At 43.9% G+C, this 14,243-nt stretch overlaps 1 protein-coding gene across 1 annotated transcript; it reads left to right on the forward strand.

Moving 5' to 3' along the window:
- The first annotated feature begins 11,632 nt into the window (after positions 1-11,632).
- Positions 11,633-13,600, forward strand: SIX6 (SIX homeobox 6). Its single transcript, XM_004370919.1, has 2 exons — positions 11,633-12,288; positions 13,348-13,600. Exons 1-2 carry the CDS (start codon positions 11,717-11,719, stop codon positions 13,514-13,516), a joined length of 741 nt encoding a protein of 246 aa, XP_004370976.1. The 5' UTR covers positions 11,633-11,716; the 3' UTR covers positions 13,517-13,600.
- The last annotated feature ends 643 nt before the right edge of the window (positions 13,601-14,243 follow it).

Genomic DNA, 14,243 nt, shown 5'->3' on the forward strand with positions numbered 1-14,243 from the left:
AAAATATTAAAAAAAAAATTAAAAAAAAATAAATAACACATACAAACGAACCAACATTAAAAGAAATCATGGCTTGTTTTGGGACTAGTGATTGATTAGGTATGATTTTAGAGGGGCATACGCCCCCACCCCAGCCTGGTACAGACTATGATCTCTCCTAGTCACACACATTTAAAAACAAGAGAAAATCTGGTGACTATCTCTGAATTTCTGCATAGTATATGTGAATGAACTATTTATCTTATTGGATTGTAAATGGTGGCTAGAAATGACTATTTGTTCGGCATACAAATGATATAATGAAGAAATCTGGTGAAATATTTTCTATTTTCAACCTGCTATCCCCATGGAAACCCTGGTGGTGTAGTGGTTAAGATTTCGGCTGCTAACCAAAAGGTCGTCAGTTCGAATCCACCAGGCACTCCTTGGAAACCCTATGGGGCAGTTCTACTCTGTCCTGTAGGGTTGCTTTGAGTCAGAATCAACTTTATGGCAATGCATTTGGTTTTTTAGTTTTGGTTTATCCACTACCATAACCATCATCCAAGGTGTATTATTTACCTCCTAGAGTAGAAGTTGGGAGTCCTGAGTGGTGCAAATGGGAAACATGCTTGAATGCTAACCAAAAGGTTGGAAGTTTGAGTCTACTCAGAGGCACCTCAGAAGAAAGTCCTGGTGATATACTTCCAATAAATCAGCCATTGAAAACCCTACAGAGCACAGTTCTTATCTGACACACATGGAGTCTCCATCAGTCAGAATTGACTCTATGGAAACTGGTGACTAGAGAAGGAGTTGATACTATGCTCCTGGGCCAAACCTGACTGCCGCCTATTTTTGTAAATAAACTGTTATTGGAAAAAAAAGAAAAATTAAAATGTGTAAACCTCTGACCCATCTATTTCACATCTAAGAATTTTAAGGAAAAAATTGGACAAGTGGATAACAACACATAAAGATCTTCATTGCTTCATTGCTTATAATGGTGAAAAACTGGAACAACTTAAACAAACATCAACAGGAAACTGGTTAAATAAGGAGCAGGAAAGTGGAGAAGTGAAAACACTCTAAAAGTCTGACCCTATCTGGGTGGGGAAAAAATGGGTAAAGGAGGTAGGGAAAACAGTGTATCCTGATGGGGAAAATATTACTTGTCTTCTTTATAAACAACACTAATAGTGTCATATGTAAAAATTAGGAGCCCTGGTGGCACGTGGTTAAGAGCTCGGATGCTAATCAAAAGCTGAGCAGTTTGAATCCCAGCCACTCCTTGGAAACCCTATGGGCAGTTCTACTCTGTCCTATAGGGTCGCTATGACTCTGCGGCAACATGTTATGTAAAAATTAAGAGAGCAGGGAAAGAAAAGATAACCATCAATGGAATAGGAAATACTGTAGAACTTCCAAATTAACAGGCAAAAATTGAATGCTGGAACGTAATAAACCACCAAAAATGAGAAAATGGAAAATAAGAATACAGCCAAGTAATTAATGAAAAAAAAGTTAATTGTCTGAATTAAACCTGCAGGGAGTTTTAGTACCTGCAATTTTTCAAAATCTAGTTATTTTCCACAAAGGTGAGATCTGTGTAATAATAATTATGTTATTATCTATATAATATACAGGAGCCCTGGTGGTGCAGTGGTTAAGTACTCAGCTGCTAACCAAAAGTCAGCAGCTCAAACCCACCAGCCACTCTGAGAGAGACAGATGTGGCAGTCTGCTCCCATAAAGATTACAGCCTTGGAAACCCTATGGGGCAGTTCTACTCTGTCCTATAGGGTCGCTGAGTCACAATCAACTCAACAGCTCATAACAACAACAGTAAAATATACACATATATTATTATCTATGTAATAATAATAATTACTTCCCCTCTGCTAAGAGTGGAAAAGGAAGACTAGGTAAAATAAAATAGACTCTTATCTGATACAGATTTTTGCTAAACACAGACAACTAATTGCCATGTATTAAATTAAGTAAATTGTATTGAAGAGCTAAATCGCTTGTGTAAAATCTTTATTGTTACAAGATTCTCCTGATCCCCTTTGTCTTGTAAGAATACAGATTACTTTTGTATATTATCACTAAAAAGTAGGACAAGTTCTATCAACTCACTGGAATAAAGAAACAATACAAACAAACACAAATCTCTTTTTAAATTTGTGACTTGTATTTTAACGTAATAACTACATATTTTTTCACACTATACTAGGATAAACGCATAGAGGGGTGAAATCTTCTCTCATTTATCTTATCCCATGAGATAAATCTACTACTTCAGTTATTCATTTCCATTACCATCCCAAGAGAAGCTTCAAAAGAAAGCCCAATATTTCAGATAAAATGAAGAAATTAGTGAAAATTCTCCTTTGTTTGGGTCTTTGTTAGTCTTGACACTAAATAATCCTGAGGTGAAAAATCTACAATTTTAAAAAAATGAAACAAAGTGGATTATTTTCATACTTTTAGATTGACCACTTATAATGTTCTATTCTTTCAATTTACTTCCAAGAAACAAGACTAATACATTTGTTATATAAGTGAGTGTAGTAGGCTGGGGAAAAAAATCTCCCCTGCCCCCCCAAAAATATATTCACTTCCTAATCTCCTGAACGTGTGAATATTACCATGTGTGGCAAAAGAGTGAATATTACTTTACATGGCAAAAGATGTGATTAAGTTAAAGATCTTGAGAGGAGCAGTTTATCCTGGGTTATCTCAGTGGACGATAAATGCAATCACATGTATCCTTAGAAAACAGATGTAGAAGGAGTTTTGAGACACACATATACAGCGGAGAAGGTAATGAGGACGGAGGCAGCTATTGGAGAGATGCAGCCTCAAACCAAGAAATGATGTCATGTCGTGGGGTTGTTAACCATTGTCATAGGGCAATATGTGTACTAACTGTTTAATGAGAAACTATTTTGTTCTGTAAACCTTCATCTAAAGTACAAAAAAATAATAATAATTATCTAGGTGAGATCAAACTGACGACAGCAATTCAAATGGTTTGATGGGAAGCCTAGGGGACAGTGAGTTGAAGACAATGGTGATGGAATAATTTGGAAAAGAATAATGAGAATAGCAGCACCACTGGAAGAACATAATCGATGTCACTGAATTGTACATGTAGAAATTTTTGAAATGATGCATCTTTGGCTATGTATATTTTCACAAAAAAAAAAAAAAAACGATCCTCCAAGGTCGAGAAGGGAGAGTGTTGCCATGTCATGGGGTTGTTAACCAATGTCATAAAACAATATGTGTACTGACTGTTTAATGGGAAACTATTTGTTCTATAAACCTGCACCTAAAGTACAATAAAAAGAAAATTATAACGAATAGAAAAGTTAGAAAAAATGTAAAACTGAAACATGGAGGTATAATAACGATTCTTGATCTATCTTTCAGGTAGATAAAAACTAATTGTATTTACAATAAACAGCACAGTCTGATTAACCATTAAAAAAAAAGAAATGATGTCAGCCACCAGAAGCTGGAAGAAAGAAGAAACAGATTCTCCCCTACAGCCTCTAGAGGGAACACAGCTCTGCCAATACCTTGACTCAGACTTGAATATGATGTGTGTCCTTATAAGAAAAGAGAGAGCCACACACACATAGGAAATGGCCACGTGAGGATGAAAACAGAAATTGGAGTTATGCTGACATAAACCAAGGAACACCTGGTGCTACCAGAAGCTAGAAGAGGCAAGGAATGATGTTCCCCTAGAGACATCAGAGAGAGCATGACCCTGGCAACACCTTAATTTTGGACTTCTAGCCTCCAGAAGTGATAGAAAATAAATTTCTGCTGCTTCATGCCACCTGGCTGTGGCAATTTGCTATGGTAGCCACAGGAGACTAATACAGTGAGCATTTTGGGAATTTCTTGTAAGTTATCTATTGGTTTATCTAGACTAACTTATTGCAACAGCAGTGGTCACCAGAATAGGAAGGCCTACTTCAAAAGAATCTATTGCTTGGAAAGTTTCAAGAGACTTACTTAGAACATCAATGAATTATGAGACCAAGGACAAGATGGAAAGTGAGACATCACTAAAAGAAATACTGAAAATCTAATTCATGGATTAAGGGGATGGCTGCCCACAAGAGGGGAACTAATACTTGTTGAGAATTTACTATATAGCAGGCACTGTGCAAGGAAGATTGATACATATCTCATTTAATCCCTACAACTACCCTATAAAACAGATAAGGAAACTGGGACCCAAAATCATGCAGTTAGTGCAATTATTTAAACCTAAATTATCTGGCTGTACAGTCCTTGCTCTTTCTACTACTTTACCTGCTTCCATTAAATTTAACTTGAGAAGCACTGCTGCTCCAAAATATCATTATAGTGACACTACCCTTCTCTTCTCTGAGAACCACTCCCCATCCCTCCATCTACTATCAGGGGTGAGTGCTTTGTCTTTGTATACCTTATAATTTTAACAAGGAGGTACTTGGCAACAGAGAATGTGAAGCAGAAGGAAGGAGTCATGAAGTCAGAACAAACAGAGAAGAGAGAACATAAACACAAATCATTACAATACAGAGAAATTCAATCATTGGGGGAAGAGATGATTTTCAGACAATGAAAAATATTGATAGTAGGGAATAAAAGTAAATACGCAGAAAGAAGATGAATGGGGTAGAAAAATGTAACTAAATGAAGAGTAAAAATTAAAATATTAAAATAAAAAAAATCAGCTCAGCCTCAAATTTTAATACCTGTAATTGCAAGTTCTCTTACATTAATTTCACCAAAATCTAGGAACAATTAATAAAAAATACTAAAAAAAAGAAGAAAAAGAAAAAAGGTAGGATTAAAGTTCCATAGTTTGAAGGATCTAAGGAAAAAAAAATCTGCTGTTAAAGCAAACATGCACACTTTTCTCTCTCCCTTAATTTTGTTCTAAGTCTACTTTCACTGTCTGTCTATATAATTCTCTGCCAGAGCTTTGCAGCTGGTCCCCACTGGGGCTTAAGCAGCCTCCTGTCTGTGTTTCCATTTAAAAATCTTTATTTCAATAGGTGGGCCTAGAGCATCTGCACTTCCAAAATTACCACACAACTGATCCAAAATGATTGAAACAAAATTGGTTTCAAAAATTGTCCTTAGGCTGAAAAGAAGATAAAGGCTAACATTTCAGACCTAAAGAAACATTTATCACAATTCTGTGGTCTGTAATAGACTTCTGTGGTCAGTAATAGCAATGTTGACAGCTTGTTAATTATAGAAATGCTAGTGGGCATCACTGTTATTCTTTTGAAAGACTTGACAAAAGAGTTCGGAGCTTTTTTCCTCAAACCAAGCCTTACTGAGACAACACCTCAAATCCAAGCTCTTCTCCCCTAGAGGCCAGATTCTGTTCCATTTTCCTGCTAGCATACAGTGTGCTGACTCAGAGAGGGGTCTTCAATAATCTCAGAGTCCAACAGTTCCCACCCCCCAAAGAAGACAATGAAGGCCCCACTGCCACAGCTGAGAGTCAGGGGGTGCAGGGGTACACCACCCGACAAGGTCCAAAATAGTTTAAATAGTTTAATTCTTTCTGAGATCCTTGAACACCAAACTCTGAGAGTCACAGCAGGAAAACAGCACATGGCCAGCACCAATAAATATTTTCATATGATTCAGGTCCTTTGCCCTCAAACTCGACTGGAATTAAACCATCTTTGGGTGAGAAAAACAAGGTACATAATGGTTAGAGGTGTGAATTTGTGTTTTAAACCTATCTTCGTCACTAACTAGCTGTGTAATATGGGTAATTATTTAACCTCTTCATTCTTCATATTTTACTCATTTGGCAATAACTTTCAACCATTGTTGTCTGTCCCACCAATTACTCAGAGAATACAGATTCCACCATGACAGAAACAAAACTCCATTTTTCCCACAGATACTCATAGTAGGTTTTTAAGTATCCACTTATTGTGTCATTTACAGTAAATTTTAAGAAGAAACAAAATTGTAGCAGGTTCTTGAGAACAGATTTTATGGGTATGCCCTAGGTCTAAGGTGAAATCACAAGTGCATTGAGTCCTCTGAAGGCACTTCAACTTCAGAATAAATTGAATTTTAGCAGGTTTTGTATGTCTGTGCCCTGTTGATTATTTTGAGATACTTTGAAACAGGATTTCTCAACAGTGGAACTATTGACATTTTGTTGTGGCAGGGCCATACTGTTCATTGTAAGGTGTTTAGCAGCATCTCTGGCCTCCACCACTAGATGCCAGTTGTAGCAACCAAAAATGTCTCCAGACATTGTCAAATATCTCCTGGAGGGGGGAGGGGGGTACAAAATTGCCCCCAGTGGGGAATCAATGCTTTGAAGGGTAAAATGCCATATTAGTGTTTTCTTTATTTAAAAAAAATATATATATATAGTGCAATTTAAAAGGCATTTCCTGCTAACCAACTGTATAACTCTGAGAATTTAAGTATTTATTGGAGGCTAATGCCTCTATTTGATTTTACAGTACTTGAAAGGGAATTATTATTTATTATACATATAATATGTATAATTAATACACATATACAATACACACAATTTAATGTGAATAATGTTTGGCTTATCCCAGAGGATATTAAACAAATTATGTTATAATTCATTTATTGAATTTTAAGGTCTCTATGTGTGTGTCAGAAGGATACCTTGATCTTGGATTTGAACATGGTCAAAAATAACATGCTGGTGCAAAAAAAAACAATGGTCTAGTAGAGAACCATTGTTCAACTAATGTTTCATTATTGATGATGAGGTGTTTATAAGTGACATGCTGGTTATATTTTTAAGCATTAGTCCTTCGGACAAGAAACCATTGATACATAGCTGTGAGCAAGCAATACTGTGGTGTGGCCAGTTCTGTGCACATTTAGGCTTGCCTAACAAAACAGAAGAGGAAAGAAAAGGGAACTTAAGACCACAGTTTTGCTAGACTATAAGTTGTAATATACTCTTTGGCTTATGTACAAATTGCCATCCAAATGCCTTGGAGCAACCATAAACTAGAGGTCAGAAGAGTTGCATAGTCAGTCCAACATTTTTAAAAAGCATTCCTGCTAATTAACCATTGTTTTCAAATGGTACATTTTCCCACACTTAAACTTACAAAAATTTCCTCCACTTAAAAACATAAACAATTTTGAATCATTTAAAAATGTGATTTAACAATTAGCTGGTGAATAAATCTGCAAAGAACAACAACATATCCTAATCTCTTAAAATTAGATAAATATTTTAATTGCAATATTTTTTGCCCAGTTAATTTTACAGTGCTAGGAAATCTTCACAACATTTCTCAAATGGTGTCTGTTCTCAGGAGTCCACAATAAAGAGGCTTCTCTATCCTTTGTTACAAGGTGCATACTGGCCAGGGAGGACTGCTTGAAATAGAGTAATCTACCTTGGGAGCTTATTAGATAGTTCATACTTTAAAAATAGATATTGAATTCATTCCAGATCTGAAGATCTGGACCACCAAATACATAAACAAGCATACAACTATATTTATGCATATGTTATCACCTGAAAACCAGAATACTAAATTTTAACAAATGTTTGAGAGGGTGAAATTTTAAGACTGTAATATGAAGACTTTAAAATATCTTTTAAAACTTTCTAGAATGTTTTACATTAAAAAAATAAATTAGAGTTATAAAAATAAAAGCCTGCTCTCAAGGCTACACATAGCTATCAAGCACAGGAAAAGGAAATCAAAATCTCTTCCCTCAAAAGTCAAAACTGACAAACAAAAGGCTGGGCCCTCATTGTCTTCTCATCTGTGACTCTCAGATACAGGCAGCACAAATGTCTTTATCAAGTAATTCAGATGCATTCAATGACTATATTATTAAAACCCCTGACTCTGTGAAATTGTGTGGGAAATAAAAACACATCTTTTTTTTTTTTGCAGGCATTTGACTTAGGGAAAGTCAAAGAAAAAATAAGACAAAACAAGGGAGGGAAAGAGAAAAAGAAAGGACAAGACAAGACTGCGATTGGAATCCAGAGGTAAAAATGTATTGACCTCCAAGCACTGTGGTCGTCTGGCAAACCGTTCAGCAGAATGTAATCAGAGTTCCACCTGTTCGTCTACTCTAGCGAGGAAAATCGAAGGGCAGAAACGGGCGAAACTCGGATACGTGCAAGAAGTCCCAGACCAAACTCTGAAGATTTCTGGTCTGAACCAAACAACTCTGGGTGCGCTCTGCCTAAACTCAGCGCCAAAGAGTTGAGACATGGAATCTGCCGGCAGGCATCATCTGCCACGTGCTTTTTTCTCCATATTCATCCCCACATAGCAAAACTCTAACTGCAAAAAGCAGAATAGACATCTATTGATTCTCGGCGATAACTGAGCTTTTGCCCAAGACCTCATGTCCCAAAATCTACTAGCTACAAACCAACCGCAGAAAGTTGCAAAGCCTCCCAGACAGGCCCGGGGCCAAGGGCGGCTGCTGCGCTTTCTAGGGTTCTTGGTCAAACGCAAAAGTAAAATAAGGTGTGTGTGAGAGGAAGGGGACGGCGGAGTTGCCTGAGGGTTAGTGCCAAGTCCCCAGATAAGTTGCTTTTTTTTTTTTAAATCTATCCTTCCGTAAAATTAATAAAAGTCAACCCGGATATCAACTGTTCGCCTGGAAACCCCGGAGACGTGCGCTTTAAGGGTGGGGTGGGGGTCACCCGCCTAATCCACAATGGGATTATTTCTAAGGAACTCCATGGAGCTTCTCCTTTTCCCAGGGATGGAAGCTCACTTGTTTCCTCCTTTCTGTTCCTTTCCCACTTGAGGCTGGTGAACGAACAGGGGATTCCGACGTGCCCCATGACAGTTTATTTCCTTTGAGTTAATAAATCAAGTCCTTTCCGATGGCGAAATTAGAATGTCCTAACAGCAGACCTGGGCCTCTGGCCATCTCTCAGGCCCCGCTCGCCCAGCACCCAGACACCGCGTCCGGCCAGGCTCGGATTCCGCCCGCCCGCAGCCCGCGCCCTTTCGCCGCGGCTCTGGCGTTGCCAACCCAGGCCCTTTGTCCCAGTCCGAGGCCCCAGCGTCCCGCGAACCCCAGACAAGCAGAAGCTAAAGCGCCCTCTCATCTAATCTTTGACACATGCAGAATTTATTGTTCAGGAAATGGGCTATAAAACAGATATTCCCATTTCCTGGATGAGTCGCCTAAACTCAGAAAACTGACATGATTTGCTCACACGGGTAAGAAGCCAGTTATCCCCGAATCCGCGGCTTTCAGAGGGTGCCGCAAAAGGGCGCGAGAGAGGCGCGGTCCCCTTGAGACACTGACAACCTCTCTCCAGCTCCAGCTGCCCTGCGCCGGAGTAGGGGTGGGCTCTGGATTTGCGGGCTGGAAGGTTTCCGAGGACTCGCGGCCTCTTCCGCGCGTGGAGGATGAGCGTCAAGCAATTCTATGAGTGAGAACCGGGAGGGGAGACATCACAAGAAGGGGAAATATGAAACCTCGGCAAAATGAAGCAAAAGAGAGTTCTCTGCTGTGGCCAAACTCTGCTTCCCTGGGCAGAGGTTCCGGGGACGCAGCCCTCTGAGAATCCGGTTCACCCCTGCCCGGCCCCCACGGCCTGCCGGATTTTCTGAACCGGGGTTCTCCTCTGCCTGTGTGTTCTAGGCCTTGTAAGCCATGTTTCTGGCTAAAAGTTGTCCTCTGGCTGAATTGGAAGTCGCCCCAACGTAGAGAGATTTATGCTTTGTCACTATCTTCATCGTCCCTTTAGTTTTGCCCCTGCCCTGTCGCATTTCAAGAAAATGAGCTCTTAGAAAAGACAGCCTCTCCGTTGAGGCGGCTAGCAACCTCACAGAAACGATGTAAATGGTTGCAGAGCCTTTTTTTTTTTTCACTTCCCCTCTATTTTTTTTGCAAGTGAACTGTGAAGATCTGTGAAAATAATATCAAGGTTTTCCGTCAGAACGAGCTTTGCCCTGCACTCAGGCATAGCATGATCTGACCCGACACCTCCAACCATCTGTGCTATCTATCTGCCTTCTGATTTACTAGATCTGTACAAGCCCCATACAAATTGTGCTTGATACTAAAGAAAAGATAGCCAGGCCTAGTCCAGTTTACTAGTGAACATTCCCATCTGATTCCCTTCAAGGGATGGGGCTCCCAGAGACAGTTTCCTGGTGTTTCCCTTGGACCCTCTTTCCCAATTATTTTCTTCAAACTAAACACATCTTATCAAAGGCCCAGATGAGACAGAGATTTCTTTGACCAAGGCTTCAGAAAACGGTGTGATGTGGAAGTCAAATTGGGAATCAATAAAAGTTGCCAATTCAGTCTGCTGGCCCAAAGGCAGAAGGTAGTCCGCCAAGAAGGCCCTTCCCCTCTGCAGGAGGGGTCACTGCCCAGCGGGGCTTCGGAAGCGCTTTCTGGTTCCCCAGCATTACTGCAAATCCCCCTTCTATGTTACTTTTATTTACTTGCTTTTAGGCTAAAAGGCCAATGTTAAGAGTTTCTATCCCCAGCTCAAGAATTATATATTCTAATACAGAATAAAGGCAAAATTAGCTTGCAAGGAGAGGAGCAAATCAATTTTTAAAAGAGCTTTGAAATAAGCTTTTAAGTTGCTGTCCTGACCAACCAACGACTTCTCACTCTAGATGTGGCTATACTGCACATTTGTTCCAGCCCATTTAACTGGTGGGGGGCGGGGGCTGAAAAGTATACATTTTATTCGGGTGAGACATTCCAGATAGCCCTCCTTTGGTTGTGAGTGTTTGACTTCATGGTGAGCATCTGTGTTATCAGGTGTGAGCATGTCTTAGCTCCTATTTTAAAATGCTTTCAGGAGGCTTTGTAAGGGAGAGGGAATGGAGTCCAAATTGACCTCTTCTACAGATTCCTGGTCCCGTTCCTTCCGCTCCAGATTCACTTCCCATTCGGCTGCTTTGGCAGGTGGAAAAGAGGAAAGGGGAAGGCATGCGAGGACGGGTGCTGGGAAGAAATGGGGTGATTAATCCTCTCTCCACTTTCCCTCCCTCTCCCATTCATGAGCTCCCCGCAGAGTTTGCTGTTTCCTTACAACTAAACTTGCGAATTCTCGGAGGATTTCGATTTGGCTCAGTCCTCTTTGTCCTCTGGAGCTCCCTCGACCAAGGCAGTTCATCGCCCCAAAGTGGATTCCTGTAGCATCAGTGCCTCTTTAGGGGAACAAAAAGGAGGGAAGGGAAAGACTGGGGGGTGGGGGAGTGGGAGGGAGCGAAACGCTGCCCCTTTTGCCTGTTTCTCTCCCAGTCACTGTCACGTCTTTTTACACTCCAGCTTGTGCAAAATACACAGGAAAAGTCCACAGACTAGCAGTGGGCGCTGTCAAGCGCGGGGAGGTGCTGAAATGGCCGGGACGAGCTAGCCATAGCCTTGATTGGCAGAGCTGGCCGGTGACTGACAGAGGGTCTCCATGGCGCCCGCGCCGCCAATCCGCCCACCCCAGTAGCGGCGCCCGCCCTCCCGCCTTCCTGCCCCAGCTGAGCCCAGCCGAACCCGAGCTGTGGAGCCGACACCTCCTTCAGTCCCATTCTCTCCCTCCCGGCAGCTGCCGCCGCCACTGCTGCCGCCCCCAAGCCGTCTCACCGAGGAGAGCCTGGCGCACCCGGCCGGGCCTGCGGGCATCTGCTGCGTGTCCCGCTCGGGGCTCAGCGCCTCCGCCGCCGCGGCCGCCAGCGCTGCCTCGATGTTCCAGCTGCCCATCTTGAATTTCAGCCCCCAGCAAGTGGCCGGGGTATGCGAAACCCTGGAGGAGAGCGGCGACGTGGAGCGCCTGGGTCGCTTCCTCTGGTCGCTGCCCGTGGCCCCCGCGGCCTGCGAGGCCCTCAACAAGAACGAGTCGGTGCTGCGCGCTCGAGCCATCGTGGCCTTTCACGGTGGCAACTACCGCGAGCTCTACCACATCCTGGAGAACCATAAGTTCACCAAGGACTCTCACGCCAAGCTTCAGGCGCTGTGGCTTGAAGCGCACTACCAGGAGGCTGAGAAGCTGCGAGGACGGCCCCTGGGGCCGGTGGACAAGTACCGCGTGAGGAAGAAGTTCCCACTGCCGCGCACCATTTGGGACGGCGAGCAGAAGACACACTGCTTCAAGGAGCGTACGCGACACCTGCTACGGGAGTGGTACCTGCAGGACCCGTACCCCAACCCCAGCAAAAAGCGTGAGCTCGCCCAGGCAACCGGACTGACCCCCACGCAGGTGGGCAACTGGTTCAAGAACCGCCGACAAAGGGACAGAGCGGCGGCAGCCAAGAACAGGTCTGTACCTAGAAGCCTCTGTGCCTGACGCGGAGGGGGCGGGCGGCAGCACCCTGGGTTCCTCCACCCGGTGCCAAGTGCCTCGGATTCAACAGAAGTTGGGGGGCGCAGTCTGTCTCCCGTTACCGGACCACTGCTTTCTGGGCTCCCGGGTGGGACGGGATGCTTTCTGGGTTCTCGGTCCCCCAACATTCTCTCTCCTTGGAGTCTCAAGGTCGCTCCAGCAGTGGGTCTTGATTACTAAACCAAGGCTGCAGGGGGGGGGAGGGGGAAAAGAAAAATTAAAATCCTAGAAACAATGAGGGACCCCAAGGCCTAAAGCTAATTGTCGTCAGCCCGGGCCAAGGCTCCAAAGCGAAGCCTGGCTTTTTAACGATGGGGGTTTAGTGTTAATTGTCATTTTAAAAGCCCAGGTGCATCCCACTCTAAATGCTTTGAAAACAGTTTTCGATGGACTCCAGTGTCGAAGGAGGTGAGAAGTCGAGTTTTCCCTCTTCCCAAGCGTGGCCAGCCACGTAGCAAAACAGCAAACTATTCGGTTTAGGATTTTCACTTCCTAGCGTGTAGATCTCGATTAGTCAAACATTTTGGTCAAGAGCCCAGCCTAGTCTCCCAGACCGAAACGTTCCATGCGACTCTCAAGCAGCCGTTTTTGCCTTTACCTCGGCCGTCTCTGCCCGGGGCTCTGACTCAGGCGTGCGGCTCCAGGCAGAGGCGTGCTAGGAAGGGCGTCTCCAGTCCCGGAGCCTGATCTGCTCTTGTCATCCAGACCTGACTATTTCCTGATAGTCCTGTAAATTTCCCGAAAGTGGGCAACAGCCGGGGAAACCCCTGCGGTCCCAGCATCCCAAGGACCGGGGAGGTGGGAAGCCGAGAAAAAGCGCGGAAGAGGGCTGAGCTCCTTGCAGCTCCCTGGAGACGCAGCTGCGGGCTCCGGTTCGTCTTAACCTCCCGAGTCTGAGCGAGAGCTGCAGTCGGCCGGGCTGGAGAGGGGCGGACCGAGGGGCGCTCGGTGGCTCTGTTGTGCGCTGTGACCAGTATCCCCTTCCTTCCTCGCAGGCTTCAGCAGCAGGTGCTGTCGCAGGGCTCCGGGCGAGCTCTACGGGCCGAGGACGAGGGCACGCCTGAGATGCTGGGCGCCGCGGTCAGTCCGGCCGCTAGTCTGTCCAGCAAGGCGGCCACTTCAGCTATTTCCATCACGTCCAGCGACAGCGAATGCGACATCTAAGCCGCCCGCCTGGCATGCTCAGAAACAGAGTCCGGCGTAAAAATGAGATAAACAAAATGAAGGAGGAAAGAAGGATGCGAGCCCATCCAAGCCCGCCCCTGCCGAAGCCAGGCGGCCAGGGACCTGCGAAATCTAGCTGCTGCGTCGGACCTGCGGCCAGCCCGGCTCCGCCGACACCCTCCAACAGCGACCACAAGGGCCCGTGCGCGGTTAGGCCAGATCCAGCGCCACGTTCTCCTTGCTTTGCTTTTTTCTAAAGATTCTGCGGCAAAGATGCCTCTGGAAGCTGAACTGCACGCAGAGCGCCTGCCCATAGTCTCCCATGGGCATTTCACGTGGAAAGGATGCTGTTATATAACTTTTGCTTTAAAGTTTTTTAAAAAAACAAAACATATATAAGTTGTTTATTTACTTATTTAAGGGACTGCCTCGGTAGGCTTCTCTATAGTTTGGGGGACTTGTTTCTAAACGCGCAGGCTAGCGCCAATGGGTTCTGTGTGGAGCAGGTAAACAATAAATCAACCTGGTGACCATTCTTACTCAAGGGAGCTGCTTTCAGATTCCTGCCAGGCGAAGACCTTGTGAAAGGGTCTCACGTCGGTTTTCTCTACACCTTTTGCCTTTTCTGATGTCTCCTGGTGTATTTTTAAAACAACCCTTAGTAGGTCCATAGCCACCTGCCAGGTCAAAACACATGTACATATATGTGTGTATGCAGGAGTCCCTG

The sequence above is a fragment of the Trichechus manatus genome, unplaced genomic scaffold (genome assembly GCF_000243295.1).
Source record: "Trichechus manatus latirostris isolate Lorelei unplaced genomic scaffold, TriManLat1.0 scaffold00010, whole genome shotgun sequence".
In the NCBI taxonomy this organism is placed as follows: Eukaryota; Metazoa; Chordata; class Mammalia; order Sirenia; family Trichechidae; genus Trichechus; species Trichechus manatus.